At 63.9% G+C, this 16,796-nt stretch overlaps 2 protein-coding genes across 14 annotated transcripts in view; one reads left to right on the top strand and one right to left on the bottom strand.

The window, feature by feature from the left end:
* MYO18A (myosin XVIIIA) overlaps positions 1-11,759 on the top strand; it is a 38,630-nt gene extending 26,871 nt beyond the window's left edge. For 10 of the 12 annotated variants that reach the window (XM_074845824.1, XM_074845823.1, XM_074845818.1 and 7 more), the window contains 18 exons: positions 39-150; positions 283-410; positions 565-719; positions 1,893-2,016; positions 2,094-2,294; positions 2,592-2,702; positions 3,023-3,127; positions 3,239-3,385; positions 3,485-3,598; positions 3,778-3,894; positions 3,998-4,081; positions 4,307-4,444; positions 5,127-5,312; positions 5,395-5,534; positions 6,561-6,605; positions 8,144-8,266; positions 9,215-10,402; positions 11,621-11,759. In XM_074845824.1, coding sequence (XP_074701925.1) covers positions 39-150; positions 283-410; positions 565-719; positions 1,893-2,016; positions 2,094-2,294; positions 2,592-2,702; positions 3,023-3,127; positions 3,239-3,385; positions 3,485-3,598; positions 3,778-3,894; positions 3,998-4,081; positions 4,307-4,444; positions 5,127-5,312; positions 5,395-5,534; positions 6,561-6,605; positions 8,144-8,266; positions 9,215-10,394 — 3,210 coding nt within the window. In that variant the 3' untranslated portion in view covers positions 10,395-10,402; positions 11,621-11,759. The remainder of the gene's footprint in view (positions 1-38; positions 151-282; positions 411-564; positions 720-1,892; positions 2,017-2,093; positions 2,295-2,591; positions 2,703-3,022; positions 3,128-3,238; positions 3,386-3,484; positions 3,599-3,777; positions 3,895-3,997; positions 4,082-4,306; positions 4,445-5,126; positions 5,313-5,394; positions 5,535-6,560; positions 6,606-8,143; positions 8,267-9,214; positions 10,403-11,620) is intronic. The other 2 variants (XM_074845827.1, XM_074845825.1) reach the window with 1 other exon arrangement.
* A 1,058-nt stretch (positions 11,760-12,817) lies between these two features.
* Positions 12,818-16,275, bottom strand: PIPOX (pipecolic acid and sarcosine oxidase). Of its 2 annotated transcripts, none has more exons than XM_074845829.1 (8): positions 16,133-16,275; positions 15,420-15,568; positions 14,772-14,973; positions 14,510-14,692; positions 14,295-14,447; positions 14,071-14,229; positions 13,841-13,916; positions 12,818-13,744 (listed from the first exon to the last, which is right to left on the bottom strand). In XM_074845829.1, exons 1-8 carry the CDS (start codon positions 16,256-16,258, stop codon positions 13,614-13,616), a joined length of 1,179 nt encoding a protein of 392 aa, XP_074701930.1. In that variant the 5' UTR covers positions 16,259-16,275; the 3' UTR covers positions 12,818-13,613. The 2 variants fall into 2 exon arrangements, with proteins under 2 accessions (XP_074701930.1, XP_074701931.1); XM_074845830.1 differs by having other exon boundaries at positions 14,071-14,106.
* Between the last annotated feature and the right edge of the window lie 521 nt (positions 16,276-16,796).

Genomic DNA, 16,796 nt, shown 5'->3' with positions numbered 1-16,796 from the left:
CACCCCAGGGCGCTCACCCCAGCCATGTCCCCTCCCAGGCCAAGTACGATGCTCTGAAGAAGCAGATGGAGTCAATGGAGATGGAGGTGATGGAAGCTCGGCTCATCCGGGCGGCTGAACTCAACGGGGAGCTCGATGATGATGATTCAGGTACCGTTGTGCCTCCAGTGCTTGCTGCCAGCACACCCTGCGTGCCCCGTGGTCACAGCACCATGCCCCTCTCTCCACGGTGGGCCCGTACCACCCCACGCAGCCCCTCGGTGACCCTGTTTCCCCACACAGGTGGTGAATGGCGGCTGAAATACGAGCGGGCAGTGCGGGAGATCGACTTCACCAAGAAACGGCTGCAGCAGGAGCTGGAGGACAAGCTGGAGGTGGAGCAGCAGGGCAAGAGGCAGCTGGAGCGGAGGGTGAGTGGGGCTCAGCCCCGGGGACCCCCCAGTCCTCTCAGCATGGGGATGAGGAGGGGGTGGGTAGCTCGGAGCTGAGGGAGCATGTGGCCAGGGCAGTGGCGATGTGGTGGCTTCCCAGAGCCCTCACATCCCTGCCTGCTCCTGCCCACAGCTGACAGACCTGCAGGCAGACAGCGAGGAGAGCCAGCGGGCGCTGCAGCAGCTGAAGAAGAAGTGCCAGCGCCTGGCTGCAGAGCTGCAGGACACCAAGCTGCACCTTGAGGGCCAGCAAGGACGCAACCACGACCTGGAGAAGAAGCAGCGGAGGTGGGGACCGTGTGCTGGCTGGGAGCGGGAGGACGCGGGGGGGGAACACGGCACCCTCACAGCGCAGCAAGCCTCTTCGAAGTGGCATTACCATTTTAGCAGGGATTTGGGCACTTTACCAGCTCCCACTTGGCTGAGGTGTCTCCAGCAGGATGGGGCTGCCCTGGTCAGATATGCTCATTGCGGGGGGGATCCCAATGCCCTTTTGGGGGGCCTGGAGCCAAGTGAACCCCCCGTGTGGGGCCGTGCCCCATGGTGGAGGCTGCTTGTGCCCTGTGGCTCTGCTCAGCCCTCGCTCTCATCCTGTCCCCTTTCCCAGCCCCAAAGTTTTCTAACGTTATTAAGCAGCAGGGACACTTTCATCTCATTATGGTAATGATCACACACACAAATACAGCGAGAGAATCCAATCTAATTAATTTCAATTTCCGCGGATTGGAGTCTGTGCTAATGCAGCTGTTTATTACCCAGCACGAGGAAAAATGGGGATTAGCTGCCGAGGTGTTTAACTCAGGTCACAAACTCAAGCACAGGGTTGTTTTCTAAGCCCCAAAGGCAGCGATTTCGGAGCAAACCCAGCTGATCCCATCCTGGGGGCATTGGGAGAGGCTGCCCCAGCGCTGCCTAGCTCTGGGATGTGCTGAGCAGTCCCCTACGGGGGGCTCGTGTCCCCTCCAGGAATGGGACCGCTGCCATCTCGTGTGGGACCGTGGCCCCAGGCTGCGGCTGGGGGAGCCAAGCTGCCGCAAGAGCCCGTCTGCTGGAGACCCCTCTGAGTCCTGCAGCCCCTCCACGTTCTTCTTGGAGGGTGCGATGTCCCTGGCTGCCTCCCCGTAGCCAAGTCCCCACCATTAGCAGTCACGGTCCCCGCCGGCACGTGCCGGCCCCACAGGGTGGCTGCCGGGGTCTGTGCCGCGGGCGCTGCGCTCTCCATTACCCACTGAACGAAGGCGTCGGGAGGAGTTTCTCCAAGTGGCTCCGCGCCGCCGTGCTGGCAATTAAAGGCTCATCAACAGCACATTTCTAATGAGCGCTCAGCTCCACACCGCCCTTCCCGGTGCCTGTTGCCTTGGGATGGGGATGCTCGGTGCGGTGCCGGTGGCGTGAGGCTGGGGACCCATCCCCGGTGCCTGTCACGGGGTGCTGAGCACCTGTCCTGCTCCCCCCGCGCAGGTTCGACAGCGAGCTCTCGCAGGCGCACGAGGAGGCACAGCGGGAGAGGCTGCAGCGGGAGAAGCTGAGCCGTGAGAAGGACATACTGGTGGCCGAGGTCTTCGGCCTCAAGCAGCTCCTGGAGGTGAGCGGCTCCCAGTCCTCTCCCCAATCCCCCACTGGCGAGAGCACCGGGCTCATGGTGACCTCCTCTCTCGACAGGACAAGGACTCGGACATCGCAGGGCTGACGCAGAAGGCGGAGGCGCTGGAGGCTGAGCTGCAGGACATCTCCTCCCAGGAGTCAAAGGACGAGGCTTCCCTGGCCAAGGTGAAGAAGCAGCTGAGGGACCTGGAGGCGAAGGTGAAAGATCAGGAGGAGGAACTGGACGAGCAGGCTGGGACCATCCAGATGCTGGAGCAGGTACGGCGGGGAGGGGCGAGGTTTCTGGGTGGGGTGGTTTCATGCAGGGCTGTTATTACCTGGGCCGGGCTTGCCCGGGAAGAGGAGGTGGTTGCCCTCAGCCCGGCATCGGGCCAGGCATCGTGGCTGCCGACACAGCTCCTGGCCCTCCGTGCCATGGCCCGGCCGGTCACTGTGGGGCGGGCAGCCCGCCCGGCCTCGGACCGGGGGGTTTTCTGGGTGAGTGGCAGCCAGGGAGCGGTGTGGTGGGGGTCCCCATGTCCCCACTGCTCTGACCACGTCCCCCCACATTTGCAGGCCAAGCTGCGGCTGGAGATGGAGATGGAGCGGCTGCGGCAGACCCACGCCAAGGAGGTGGAGAGCCGTGACGAGGAGGTGGAGGAGATTCGGCAGTCGTGCCAGAAGAAGGTAGGGCTCGGCTGTGGCCCCTCGGCCCGGGGGGGGTCAGGATGTGTCCCTGTGCCCTGGCCGGGTGCCGGGAGCTGCCAGCCCGGGCACTGTCACGCAGCACCAGGCTCCCACGCAGCCACAGCCTGGCTCTGCTGGCCTGGCAGGTCTGACCGGTCCCTCCACTGCCCTGGCCGGCGTATGCCGGGCTTTGTGCCTCTGGTTGCACAAACACCTGGCTGGTGGGGTCACCTGGTGTCCCCAGTATATTGGGACATGAGAGATGGGGGGTCCCATCACCTTCCCACTGCCCTGACCGGGTTGTCCTTGCTGTCCCCCAGCTGAAGCAGATGGAGGTGCAGCTGGAGGAGGAGTACGAGGACAAGCAGAAAGTGCTGAGAGAGAAACGGGAGCTGGAGAGCAAGTTATCGGCCGTCAGTGAGCAGGTAGGGTGTGGGGCAGCCAGGCACATGCCTCGCTTCAGGGACCCTGAGGTGGCGGTGGAGGAGTGGGTGCCCCTCTGGCACGGTGCCCTGGCACTGTCTCCCCTGCCTCAGGCCAACCAGCGGGACTTCGAGACAGAGAAGCGCCTGCGCCGGGACCTAAAGAGGACGAAAGCGCTGCTGGCCGATGCGCAGATCATGCTGGACCACCTGAAGAACAACGCGCCCAGCAAGAGGGAGATCGCCCAGCTCAAGAACCAGGTGTGCATCCAGACCTGTCCCCTGCCCCAAAACCCCCAGCCCTTGAGGGACACGGGGTGTCCCCGTCCCCTGGCCAGGTGCTGAGCCGTGTCCCCGCAGCTGGAGGAGTCAGAGTTCACCTGCGCGGCCGCCGTCAAGGCCCGCAAGTCGATGGAGGTGGAGATCGAAGACCTCCACCTGCAGATCGACGACCTCTCCAAGGCCAAGGCAGCGGTAAGTGGTTTTGGGGTGCGATGCACTGTGATGGGGCCGTACCCCACCTGTACGTGGGGGGGACACCCCCACTGGCGCAGAGCATGCCGGCAGGGTGACCCCACGCCATTTGGGGTGGTTTTGGGGGGTGGGTGCCCCGCTCCTGGGGTGCAGCGGGAGACAAAGGCGGCTCCCCCCAGCTGGAGGAGCAGCTGAGCCGGCTGCAGCGGGAGAAAAACGAGGTGCAGAGTCGGCTGGAGGAGGACCAGGAGGACATGAATGAGCTGATGAAGAAGCACAAGGCGGCTGTGGCCCAGGTGAGGGTGGGAACAGCAGCTGTGGCACTCTGGCCCCCCCATAACGCCCCTCTCAGAGCCAGCGCAGTGGGGTCCCTGCTGACGGCCCCGGTGTGTCCCGCAGGCGTCCCGGGACCTGGCACAGATGAATGACCTCCAGGCGCAGCTGGAGGAGGTCAGCAAGGAGAAACAGGAGCTGCAGGAGAAGGTGGGGAGCACCGACATCAGGCACAGGCCTGCACCCCGAGTGAAGCTGGGGGGGAGAAGGGGGACACCCAGAGACCCACTGCCCACACTATGGGGGTGCAGAGCAGTCCCATGGGGAGCTCTCCACCGGGACGGGAGCAGCATGGCCGGCACCTCCGCTCCAGGGCGGCATGGTGGGGGCCAGGGAGGTTGTGATCGAGGCTGAGGCGGTGCCCCTACCCCGCAGCTGCAAGGCCTGCAGAGCCAGCTGGAGTTCCTGGAGCAATCCATGGTGGACAAGTCACTGGTGAGCCGGCAAGAGGCCAAGATCCGCGAGCTGGAGACCAGGCTGGAGTTCGAGCGGACACAAGTCAAGCGCCTGGAGGTAGGTGCTGGGCTCTCCCTCCGCTCCAGCTGGGATCAGGACACAACGGGACCATGATGCAAAGTCACCCAGGGGGTCTGCCCAGCGCATCCCCAATATCCCCTCCCCGGGACCCCCCACGCTGCAGCCCTCTCCTGCTGGCAGCCTGGCCCCGTCCCCGCAGGGAAAGCTCCCTGCAAGCGCCGATAACAGTAATCCACCACCCAGCCCGGCAAAGTGCTGCTATTTCCCTGCATTGACTTAGGGAAATTATAGACTCTCCCGGCCCCGCTAAACGCAGCCTGCTTTATATTCTGCCTTTGCAGCTCTGCCGGGGGAGCGGAGCAGCTTAGCTCTCCTCTTAATATTTTCCTAGCTGTTATTTCCCTTCCCCGCTCTCTCTACCGGGGCCATAAATATGCAGTGGCTGGCTCAGCGGCTGGGGGAGAATGGGAGCTATTTTTTCCCTACGTTACACACTGTAATTACTTCACACACAGTTAAGTCTATTTTTCCAATTCGACAAAACCCCCGCAGTTGTTCTGTCCCTTCCCTGGCCCTGGGGGGGGCGGTTTCTCCTCCATATCCTTGTGTAAATTCAAGGGGATGGGATCCGTCCTCGCGTGAGGGCTCGGTGGGTGTTGCTGCAGGGTGAGGGGTCTATGGGGGGATCCGGGGTGACCTTGTGCCCGCTGCTCCGCAGAGCCTGGCCACGCGGCTGAAGGAGAACATGGAGAAGTTGACGGAGGAGCGGGATCAGCGCGCGGCCGCCGAGAACCGGGAGAAAGAGCAGAACAAGCGGCTGCAGCGACAGCTCCGCGATGTCAAGGAGGAGATGGGCGAGCTGGCCAAGAAGGAGGCGGAGGCCAGCCGCAAGAAGCACGAGCTGGTGAGGCACCCACGACGGGGCTGGGCAGGGGGACAGGGGGGTTTCCCCGGGGTACCCGGCTCACCCCTCTCCCTCCCCACAGGAGATGGACCTGGAGAGCCTGGAAGCTGCCAACCAGAGCCTGCAGTCGGACCTGAAGCTGGCCTTCAAACGCATCGGGGACCTGCAGGCAGCCATCGAGGATGAGATGGAGAGCGACAGCAACGAGGACCTCATCAACAGGTGAGAGCGCTTGCGCCCGGCTCCCGCGCGAGGCACGTCACCGCGGCTCACGGCTTCTCCTCGCCACTTCTGAAATGCCACGGGGACCCCTCGGCTCTGCCTGGCCCTGGCAGGACGTCGTCTGTCCGTCCGTCCATCCATGCATCGTGCACACGTGCATCCATCCGTGCAGCTGTGCATTCCTCCCTCCCTCCACCCGCAGCCCCCGTGCAGATTCACCCGCTTGCGGAGGTGCCTGGAATGCAGCCAGGGACGTGCTGCCTGGCTGGAAACAGCCCAGGGAGCCCCAGGAGCCAGCGCAGCACAGGCTGGCAGGAGGTCTGGGATGTTGGGATCCAGCCCATCCCGGGATAGAATTGTAGAGTCACAGAATCATTTAGGTTGAAAAAGACCTTTAAGATCATTGAGTCCAACCCTTAACCTAACACTGCCAAGTCCACCACTAAACCATGTCCCTAAGTGCCACAACTGCACGTCTTTTAAATACCTCCAGGGATGGTGACTCCACCGCTTCCCTGGGCAGCCTGTTCCAGTGCTTGACAACCCTTTTGGTGAAGACATTTTTCCCAACATCCAACCTAAACCTCCCCTGGCGCAACTTGAGGCCATTTCCTCTTGTCCTGTCACTTGTTACTTGGGAAAAGAGACTGACACCCACCTCGCTACAGCCTCCTTTTGGGTAGTTGTAGAGGGCGATGAGGTCTCCCCTCAGCCTCCTCTTCTCCAGACTAAACCCCCCCAGTTCCCTCAGCTGCTCCTCATAAGACTTGAGCTCCAGACCCTGCACCAGCTTCGTTTCCCTTCTCTGGACACACTCCAGCACCTGACCTGGGGTACTGGGATCCAGCTGGGTGCAGCCCCACGCCAGGGGTGCCAGGCAGCCACCCCTCCCTCCCCTGGCCCTCCCCCACCATTTAATTTGCCCCCCATTTATTCCCCCTTCATGTTTTGTTTTTTTTTTTTCTTTCATTTGATTTCTGTTCTGTTGTGTTTCTCCCCCCTCCGACCCCTCCCAACCCCTCCCAGTTTGCAGGACATGGTGGCAAAGTATCAGAAAAGAAAGAATAAACTGTGAGGAGCTTCTCTTTCCTTCCTCCCCTCCCCTAACCCCCATCTCACCCCCACGGGCCGGGACCCCGCATGCCACTGGCCCACCTCCGCATGCCCTAACAGCACCCGTGGCATGTGGCACGACACATAACCGCATCCTGTGGAGGGGTGAGCCCCCGGGCCAGGGCGGGGGGTGATGCTCTGCCATGGCTCCCGATGCACGTGTTGGCGTGGAGGGGTGATGGAGCCCCACTGCCGTACACAATTAATATTCCCCACTGTGGTCGCTCCCCCGCGACCTGGGTCCCGCTTAACTAACGGCACGCTCGCCCGGACATAAAATGCATTTGTCGTGGAGTTTAATTCCACCGTTAGCTGCCCCCAGAGTTTGTTTATGGGGCTCATTGGGGGTTTTTTTTGTTGTCGTTCTGTATTTTTTTGTTGTTTTTTTCTCCAAGCCGAGAGTTGCCTGGATGTATTGCAAGGGAGGGACATGTGCGTGATGGAGTGCGGCTCGTTGCTTTGAATTTAACGAGGAGGATTCATATACAGGGTCTATCCCAGCTCGTCCCCCGTGCTGTCTGCTGCCGTCCCCAGGCAGGGAATAAGCCCAAAGCTGGGTGGATAAAACGGCCGTTTAAGATCATATGATATATCCCTTCCCTGGCAGCGGCTCGGTGGGAGCCTTTGCCTCTCGCTGGCCGGCGGTGGGGCGGGGAGAGAGGGGGCCGTGCCACTTCGATTTCCTTATAGATCCCGCCGGTACTGCCATAACCCTAATGAAAGCAGTAAGCAGTTAGGTATTAAGGGAGATTTATGCAGGGATGCTTTTAACGTGGAGGAATGGATTTTGCAATGCATACGGCACCTTCTTTCTAAAGGCAATCAATATGGTTACGAACGGCCGTTATAAATTAGATGGTTTAAGCTAGATAGGGCTTTTTTTACGCCGGGACGTAAATCAGGGGCTCTCCGGCACGGCAGGGCTGTAAATCTGCCCTCCACGCTCCTGTGCCCGCCTTGCCGGAGTCATTTCTGTTCTGCCTACTAAACTCCTGTTTACCCAGGGCCATCAACATCGCTCTTCCTTGCTGTAATTTTGCACTCGACGGTGGCCTATAAAATGAACCCACTTATTTCCTTCCCAGCCCTGGAGCTGGAAATCTCCCGTGTTTCTGGAGCCGTGCCCTGCCCTGCTGCCCCAACGCCAGCCCCGCTGTCTTATCTTCCCAGCCCTGGAGCCCTGCAGTGGCAGGGCAGAGGGTGCAGGAGCCCCTTGGGCAGGCAGGGGGGTGGTTTGGGGGTTCAGGGGGTGTTGTGTGGCACAGCTGTGGTTCAGGGAGGCCCTAACATGCAGGCTGAGCTATATGCATGCAGGTTGCACCCCGGGAGATGGAGCAGGGCCACGGGATGGGGTTTCACCCACGCCAGGGTACACAGGCAGCGGGTGCTGGGGGTTTCAGCACCCACCAGTGCAATTTCACCTCCCCAGCACCCAAAAGCTCACTGCCCCATGCTCACCTCTTGCTTTCTCCTGCCCCAACCCACTCCTCCGGCAGCGACGGCGATTCGGATGTGGACTCAGAGCTGGAGGAGCGCGTGGACGGGGTGAAGTCCTGGCTTTCCAAGAACAAAGGGTCCTCCAAAGCGCTCTCAGATGACGGCAGCCTGAAGGGCAGCAGGTGGGTGCCGGGGCTGGGCGCAGGGCTGCTGACAGAGGACGGGCTGAGCTGAGCCAGGGGACGGCCAGGGTGCTGGGTGGGCACCCATGGGATGTGGCACTCTGGGTGCTGTGATCCTGCCTGATGCTTGTGTGGCCGGATGGGGAAGGGTTAACAGCGGTGAGCAGCTCGGTATCCACTGGGGACACCTGTCCCTGTGCCCAGGGGGACCTCCCTGGTCCTCCTCCCCAGCATCCCACCCACACCGGGACCCACCCTGGAGGCACGTGGGCATCTTCAGCCCCCACCCTGTCTGCCCCCCCCATCATCCCCCCGCTCCAGGGCTGGATCCCCCCTCCATCCTCCCCTTGTTTGCAGCCCCACCACATCCCTCCCCACACCTCTCAGCAAGCACCAGCAGCCCACACAGCCCCTGGCAGAGGCGGGGGACGTGCCTGGGTGCCCCCACGACGCAAGGCCGGCGTGTGGCTGGGGCACACAGCCCCACTCCCATTCCCCAGGGAAAGCACTCGCCTGCGGAGTGCAGATTGCTTTTATCCAAACCCAATTTCCTAGCAGGGCTCTGGAAGTCCCGGGGGGCTCCCTCCGCCTCTACCAAGCAGGGGCAAAAGATCTGAGCCGGTTTTTCTTAATTGGTTTAATTTATTCAGCAGTGCAGATGTAAAACATTTTGTTATTGGAGATAATTCCACCTTTTCTCAAGTCAGGAATCAAATGCAAGCGGCTCCAGGTAGCCGACAATGAAATAAATTGAACACAACACTTTAAAGGGGAATCAAAGTGGCAGGCTAGAACAATTCCCCCATTTACATGACATTTTTCCACAACGCTATTTCCCACTGACGCAAATCACCGAGGCTGCCTCGCCGCTGCCTCCCCCCTCCACTCATCTCCATCTCTCTCTTGCCTCCCCGGTACGTGCGTGGGGCCGCGGTGCCGCCGGCGCAGGTCAGCCCCGCCGGATGGTCCTGAGTGCGAGGAGCGGCCGGTGTCGGTGTTGAGCTGCCTCAGCTATAGGAAGCGGCCGGGCCTCAAGGACTCCATAGGTGGCTGCGGGGATGAGCAGACGCTCTTCAGCACGCTCGGCGAGCGACCGCCTTCCCCCGAGCGCGCTGCCCGTAAGGCGGCCCGGGCTGGAGAGCCCGAGGACCGGGCGGCCATCATCGCCCGCGCCTTCGCCGACGCCAGCGGCCGGGCTCGGCAAGGGCTGGGCAAGCGTTGGTCCCTCTCGGCTGCTGACGGCGAGAAAGCCTCGGTCGCCTCCGCCCCCGTGAGCCGGGCCTCCTCCGCCTCCTGGCGCGGGCTGGAGGATGGGGACGAGGGGGATGAGGGGTGCTCAGTGCTGAGCTTCGCCCTCTCCAGTCCTGGGAGCTTGCGGAGCCGGCGCGGGGGGCCTGAGGGTCGCCCCGAGTCGCGGCTCTCCCTGGCCCGCAGCCGTCTGGAGGAGGCAGACGAGGGGTCCCGCGGGCAGCCCCCGCTGGGCCGCAGCTTCTCTGTGCCCCCCCGGCCCCGCAGCGCTGCCTCTGAGGAGGGGGGTCCCGGGGATGCCCGCCCCGTGGGGCACCGCTCCTACCTTGACCCCGACCTGGAAGCCGCCATCCAGGAGGTGCTCAGCTACCGCCCGCCGCGGGCCAGGGGCTGCTCCAGCCCCGAGGCCGATTCGGGGGACGACGGCCGCAGCGTGCGGAGCGTGAGGAGCGTGCGGAGCGCGGCCCCCCTGGGTGCCGCCGAACGCCCCTCCGGCAGCCTCCGTCGCTCCGCATCCGCCCTCGACTTCTCCCGGCGCGCCGGCCGCCGCCGCAGCAGCTCGGGCTCCTCCGAGGAAGAGGAGGAGCGGAAGAAAAAGAGTGCCAAGAAGCGTGCCAAGAAGGCCAAGAAGAAATCCAAGAAGAAGAAGAGGAAGCAGCAGTCATCATCCGACTCGAGTTCCTCCTCCGATTCCTCCTCTGATTCCTCCTCCGGCTCCACCAGCTCCTACCGGAGCACCTCCAGTGTCAAGAAGGGTCCGCAGGCAGTGGGGGGTGAGGAGCCGGGACATCCCGGCCGGGGCAAGAAGGAGGAGAAGCAGCGGAAGAAGAAGGTCGACAGCCTGATGATGAAATATTTGTACCGGCCCGAGAGCGACTGAGGCAGGAGGTGGGAGCGGTGTGTGCCGTGCAGCATGAACCTCCCCGTGTGCCACTAACCGCTCGCCCTAACCCTCGCCCAGCTCTGGGCACGGAGCCCGCCTCTGCTGGGCACCCCAGGATGGGGCACCCCGCTGTCCCTGCAGCCAGCCCTGGGTTTGGGGTGCTGCAGGGCAGCCCCGACACATCCCCAGCACGGCCGCGGCAGGACCGGCAGCTGCCTGTGCTGCCAGGACACGTGTTTGGGATTAGCGGCTGTGGCACATGGGACGCTGGGAAGTGCTAATCCCTTCCCGGTTCCCCGGCCACCGGCCAAGACGCAGCTGAATTTATTCCTTCAGGAAATTTAAGCGCTCGCCGGGCAGCACAGCATCTCCGGGGGATTCAGCACCCCAGGGAGGGCAGTGGGTCCCGGAGGCGGCGGGGGGACGGGTACTAACACGCACCCGCTGCAGTGTGTGAGCGCGGGGGGAGGCAGCACCCCCGGGGGGGAGCGGGGTGGGCGGTTGGGGCTCGGAGCTGGTTCTTAGGGCGGCCGCATCCTGCTGCCCTGCGCCGTGTAGGGTGCCTCTGAAGGGGAATCGGGGTGGCAACAGCCTCACCCTGTGGGGCTTTGGGGCTCTGCACCCCGTTCGATGGCAGAGGGAGGGTGCACCGGGGCTCACTGGCAGCGATTTTGGAGCGGGTTTGATCCTTTCCGACAGCTTGAATAGGAGAAGGGCTGAAGGCAAAAAAGCCTTTTTGGAAATGTGGTCAGAGTCGGGCTGCCTGCGGCCTGTCCTGGGGCCAGGGGAGGCATCATGGGGTGCTGAGGGCGGGAGAAACAGCCCCAGCACCCACCCATGGGCTCTGGTGCAACCGGGACCCTCGAGCGGTGATATCCACGGGTGCTGGAGTTTGCATCCATGGCCACGAGCCTTTTTCTGACCGTGCAGTGCTGGGTGCCCGTGGGGGGTGGCAGCCACCGGGCAGGCTCGGCTTGGCCCCACCGCAGAGCAGGGGCTTGGCTCAGCCCACCAGGGAGTCGGCTGCAGTGGAGCGTGCCCTAAAAATCTCGGAAAATAATAAAAAAGGTGTCGATCGAGGCTCCATCCAGCTAGCTGCCAGCGTGCCAGCTCCCGGTGCGGCCGGAGCGGAGGTGTGCCCGGCGGCCCAGCCCTGCTGCTGCGCTGCAGCACGCGGGGGGGCTTGGAGCCCCCCCCACTAACCCCACTCTTTTCCCACGCAGCCCCCCGAGCTCCCGGCACCTCTTCACCTACGACAGATGGGACGAGGAGCAGGACACCGGGGAAAGCACACGCCGCTCCTCCCGCAGCTCCCCCAGCGCCAGCGAGGCGGAGAGCCGGGCTGCCGAGACCCCCGCCTAAACTTTTCCCCCCCCACTCCACCATTTCCCATCACTCAGCTCCACGGGGCCACCCCGGGCAGCCGGTATTTCTTCTGCACGGGGCAGGAGAGGGGACACACGCAGCCACCCCCCAGCCCTGGTCATGGGGGGAGCAGCCCGGCCGGCTCGCTGGCTGCAGCCCCCACGCCGCCCCCACCCTCCCACCTCCCTTCTGCCCTCGGCGGTGGGGCTGGCAGCTCCAGCACCCCGAGTTTATTCCTCAGTGCCTGCTGGCTCCTTATTTTATAACTTAAACTCCCCCCCCGGGCACCCTGCCGTCCTCTTAAGCCCCTTTTAGTTGAGCCAAAGACGTCTCTCGCTGGCTGGGCCCTGGGGAGCAGCCACACCACAGCCAGAAAGGGGACATGGGGAGGGGGTCCTACACACCCCCCCCGGGTTGTTGTCACCCCCCCCCGACCTCCTAGCCCTGCCTGGTTGTTTTGCACTAGCCCAGCTGTGCATCCCCCCTACCCCCTTTACTTTCAGTATGAAAATAAACGTCATTTCTGGCTGGTGACACCGGCTGCTGCCTGCTCCGCATGCTGGGGTGGGGGGTGTCACCCAGATTCGGGGGCTGTTTGCATGGTGGCAGGGTCTGGCGGGATGGATCCAGCCCCAGCGAGGATGTGGGGCTGCATGGATGGGCCAAGCCCTGCCCCTTCCCCAAACCCGCTGCACCCATGGGTGATGGGGAGGGGAGAGACGGCGCTCATGGGTGCCGGCACTGAATCATTTATCAATCTTCATAAATATGCAGATGAGCAGCGGGGATGGGAGCCCTCTGCCTGCCGGCGTTAATTATTTAACGCGGAGGAGATGATGATGTGCATGGCCGGCTGCCTGTGTGGCACGCAGCTCGGCCTCGGCTCCGGCACGCGCCAGTCTGGGCCGGGTGCTGCCCCCTGCACCCCCCACCTCCAGCCCCAGGGACCCCCACACCCCCGGGACCCCCCGGGACCCCGGCAAACCAGGTCATTTGATCCCTTTCCCCACCATCTCTTGGAAACAAATGGGCCGAGCTCGGCGCTCGCTGCCATAAAGCCACGCTGCGCTAATGCGCTTTCATTAAGTGGGAGCGATCTAATGATAATAAAATGGCACATTTAACATTAAAACATTTAACTTGACTCCTAAGCGAGTGTGTCTCTCCGCACTGTTCCAGCTCCATCTTCATGAGGCTGACAAAGCTCCTTAATTTGTTTCCAGGGAGCGGGTGCTTGGCAGACGGCTTGGCACCACACGGCATGGGGGATGCTGGGATGTGGGGATACAGGGTGCCAGGATGCTGGGATGTGGGGTGCAGGGGTGCTGGGATGTGGGGTGCAGGGTACCAGGATGCTGGGATGTGGGGATACAGGGATGCTGAGATATGGGGATGCAGGGTACCAGGATGCTGGGATGTGGGGATACAGGGTATCAGGATGCTGGGATGTGGGGTGCAGAAATGCAGGGGTGCTGGGATGTGGGGTGCTGTGTTGTCAGGAGGCAGGGTGCAGGGGTACAAGGATGCAGGGGTGCTGGGAAGTGGGGTGTGGGGATGGGGGGGTGCTGGAATGTGGAAATGCTGGGGTTCACAGTGGAGGGCTGCTAGGCTGGAGGGGTGCCAGGATGCTGGTGCTGGGGTGGTGGAGTATGGGGATGTGGGGGTGCAGGGTAGCGGGGGTGTGTGGATGAAGGGGTGCTGGGATGCAGCATATTGGAACACCAGGATGCAGGGAGCTGGAGATCCATGAGGATGCGGGGGTGCCAGCACGCTGGGGTGTCAGGGCACCGAGTGCAGGGACAGAACTGCAGGCCAGTGTGATGCCGTGCGGGCACGGCTGGGGCCCTGCACCTACAGAGCAGCCCGGAGCACGCCGGGGAAGCGCGTGATGGCGAAGGGGGCCGTGCTGTGGGACGGCTCCTCGCCCAGGCTCAGCTCACACAGCAGCTTCCCCACCACTGGCGCCAGCTTGAACCCGTGGCCTGTGGGAAGGAGAGGGGGGCATGTGGGGGGAACAGCCACCCCTATGGCCCCGGTCAGCTCTGGGGTGGATGGTGGGGCCGGGTGCCCTCGCCTACCCGAGAAGCCAGCCCCAATGATGATGTTGCTGAACTTGGGGTGTCGGTCCAGGATGAAATCTTCATCCGGGGTGTTCTGGGGGAGCCATGGTATGAGGGTGCGGGGTCCAGGGTCCTCTCCTGGACCCAAGGTTGTTGGGGGGGAGGGGGAGGATGACAAGGTCCACCTTGGGGTTGAGAGGGGTTGGGACCCCAGACACCTGGGTCCTGCTCCTGGGGGAGGGTCTCACCGTGTAGAGGCAGGTCTCCACCACAGCCGGCCGAGGCTCCAGCCCCGGCAAGTAACTGCTGATGAAGCTGCTCAAGAGGGTGACTTCGGGGCGGGGGGTGCCCGGGGGGACCCGGTCCCGCTCCTCGGGGTCAGCAGGGCTGCCGTGGTGGTAGCACACCTGGGGGGCAGCCGGTCAGGGGGGTCTGCCAGGGGATCCACCCGCTACCACTGGGCCCTGCTCACCTTGACCAGCCCCGGGTACTCGAGGGAGGGCAGCCCGTAGATGCCGTGGGGGGCTTGGCTCAGTCCCAGGGTTATGAAGCAGGGGTGGGCTCTGCCCATGCTGGGAATCTCCGTCTCCTTCTCTCTCCAGTAGCAGACGTCGATGCGCAGGGGCTGGGGTCACCGCGTTAGCCCTGGCCGCGGCCACAGCACCCCAAGGTGCCACCGACCCTTACCTGCAGCGGCAGGCGCAGACCCAGGGGTGCCACAAGGGCACCAGTCCAGGCTCCAGCTGCGATGATGAGCCGGGGGGCTCGATACACCCCAGCGGTGGTGGTGACGGTGAGCACAGCCCCGGGTTCAATGTGCAGCACCTTCTCCCCATCCCGCAGGGTGCCCCCGTGCCGGCGAAAAACATCCTGGGTGGGGATGGTGACGGGAGGTGACTGCAGAGACGGAGCTAGGGGACCCCCATCCCATCCCCTCGGCAGCACCCACCTGCACCGCCCGCAGTGCCCGGTCAGCGAAGATCACCCCGCCGGTGCCATCCCACAGGGCCACCTCACCGGTGTGGAGCCGGAGGCCGGGGAAGCGCCGGGCCAGCGCTGTGGCGTCGAGGAACTCAGCAGCACCCAGGCTGTGCCGGCAGCCCTCCAGCTCCGGGTCACCCACTGGCCCCAGCACCACCAGCCCTGTCTGCCTGCACCCCCCCAGCCATGTCAGCTCTCCCTGCACCCCCCTCCCCACGCAGACCCCTGCCTTGTTTTGCCCCTGAGGGGAAACCAAGGCGCTGCAGCACCAGTGATGCTCGGGATGTGCTGCACCCTGGTGCTGGGGCTCCCCAGGGCGGGATGCTGAGTGATACAGGCAGGATGATGCATGGGGAGGGTCTGGGTGCTGCCCCCCCCAAATACAGCAAGTGCCATCAGCCCTGACCCCAGCAGTGGGGGATCATTTAGATGCTCATTTCCTCCCTGGTGCTGCCTTTATGGAGCCCCATAAATTAGCCGGAGGCGATGGCTGCCTGCCAGGATGGCCCCATCCTGCCCAGTGCTGTGCCTGGATGGGGCAGCAGCCACAACCCCCAGCCTGTCCCCGTGGGGAGGGGATGGTGCCCGGCGGGGGCTGCATCCCCATCCCCATCACCTGTAGAGGCTGGTCCCAGCCTCGGCCTCCAGCCGCTGCCAGAGGTGGAAGCTGTCGGGCATCATGCGGGCGTAGGGCACCCGGGGGTAGGCGCTGCGGGTGATGCGGCTCTGCCCGTGCGAGCTGCCCCGCGAGTGGGGCAGGATGAACTGGGGAGCAAGGGGGACGTGGGGGTGACCACGGCCATCGCAACCCCCCAACCCTGCTGGCCCCGCCTGCACTGGCGCTGTGCTGCAGCAGGCACCTGGGGACACAGCCTGCCCTGCCAGCCACGGCACTGGGAAAGAGCAGAAATGGGGGTCCTGGCACTGGGGACATGGGGGACATGGCACTGGGGACATGGGGATCCTGGTCTGAGAACATGGCTGACCTGGCACTGGGGACATGGGGATCCTGGCACTGGGGACACGGGAGTGCTGGCACGGGGGTCACAGGGGCTCTGGCAGTGGGGACATGGGGGCCCTGGCACTGGGGACATGGGTGACCTGGCACTGGGGATACAGGGTGCTGGCAGTGGGGACATGGGGGACCTGGCACTGGGGACAGAGGGTGCTGGCATCGAGGACCAGGGATGTTGGCAGTGGCTCCACTCTGTGCCGTGGCAGAGGGGCACAAAGGTCTGCAGGTGCCCATCCTAGCGCGTCAGGGCTGGGGACATGGTGGGATGGGGACATGGCAGGGCTGGGGACACGACGGAGTTGGGGACACAGTACCTGCTCCAGCAGGAGGGTGTCCCTGTGGCGCTGGGCCAGGTGGTAGGCGGCGAAGGAGCCCTGGATGCCGGCCCCGATGACGATGGCGTCGTAGGTGGCCTGGTGGGGCTGGCTGGGGGCAGCCATGTCTGTCCTTGGCCCCGTCTTTGTCCCCATGGGCAGCCGGGAGCTGAGCCAAGGGGAGGGACGGGGCAGAGTCCAACCAAACCGAGTGCGTGGCGGAGCCTTGGCCACCCTCCAGCCCCCGTGGGGAGGGTGGGGGCACGCGGGGGCCGCATCCTTCCCACCCCTCGGGGCTGGCGGGGCAGGAGCATCCCCATTCCCCCACCAACACCGGTGCCCGGTCCCACAGGGGAAGGCAGCTCGTCCAGCAGCGATGGCACAGCCAGCAGCATGGGGAGGGGGGGTTCGACCCCCTTCTTCCCCAGCTGCCCCCACACCGCTGCCGATGGGTATTTTTATCCCTTCTCAGCACACAGCACACGGCGCATGGCACCCTCCGCTCGCCCTGGCCCCAGCACAGCACAGGGACCACCAGGATCAGTCCCCCAAATCCACAGCCCAGGGGACCACAGAGCACTGTGCCCCACATCACCTTCATCCCCCCCCTGCAGTGGAGCCCCCACGGCACCACCGGTGAGACCAGAGCAAGTGAGTGGGATAA

The sequence above is a fragment of the Strix aluco genome, chromosome 19 (genome assembly GCF_031877795.1).
Source record: "Strix aluco isolate bStrAlu1 chromosome 19, bStrAlu1.hap1, whole genome shotgun sequence".
Taxonomy (NCBI): domain Eukaryota; kingdom Metazoa; phylum Chordata; class Aves; order Strigiformes; family Strigidae; genus Strix; species Strix aluco.
Note: the sequence above shows the minus strand (reverse complement) of the source record. Positions and strands in the feature narration are given on the sequence as shown.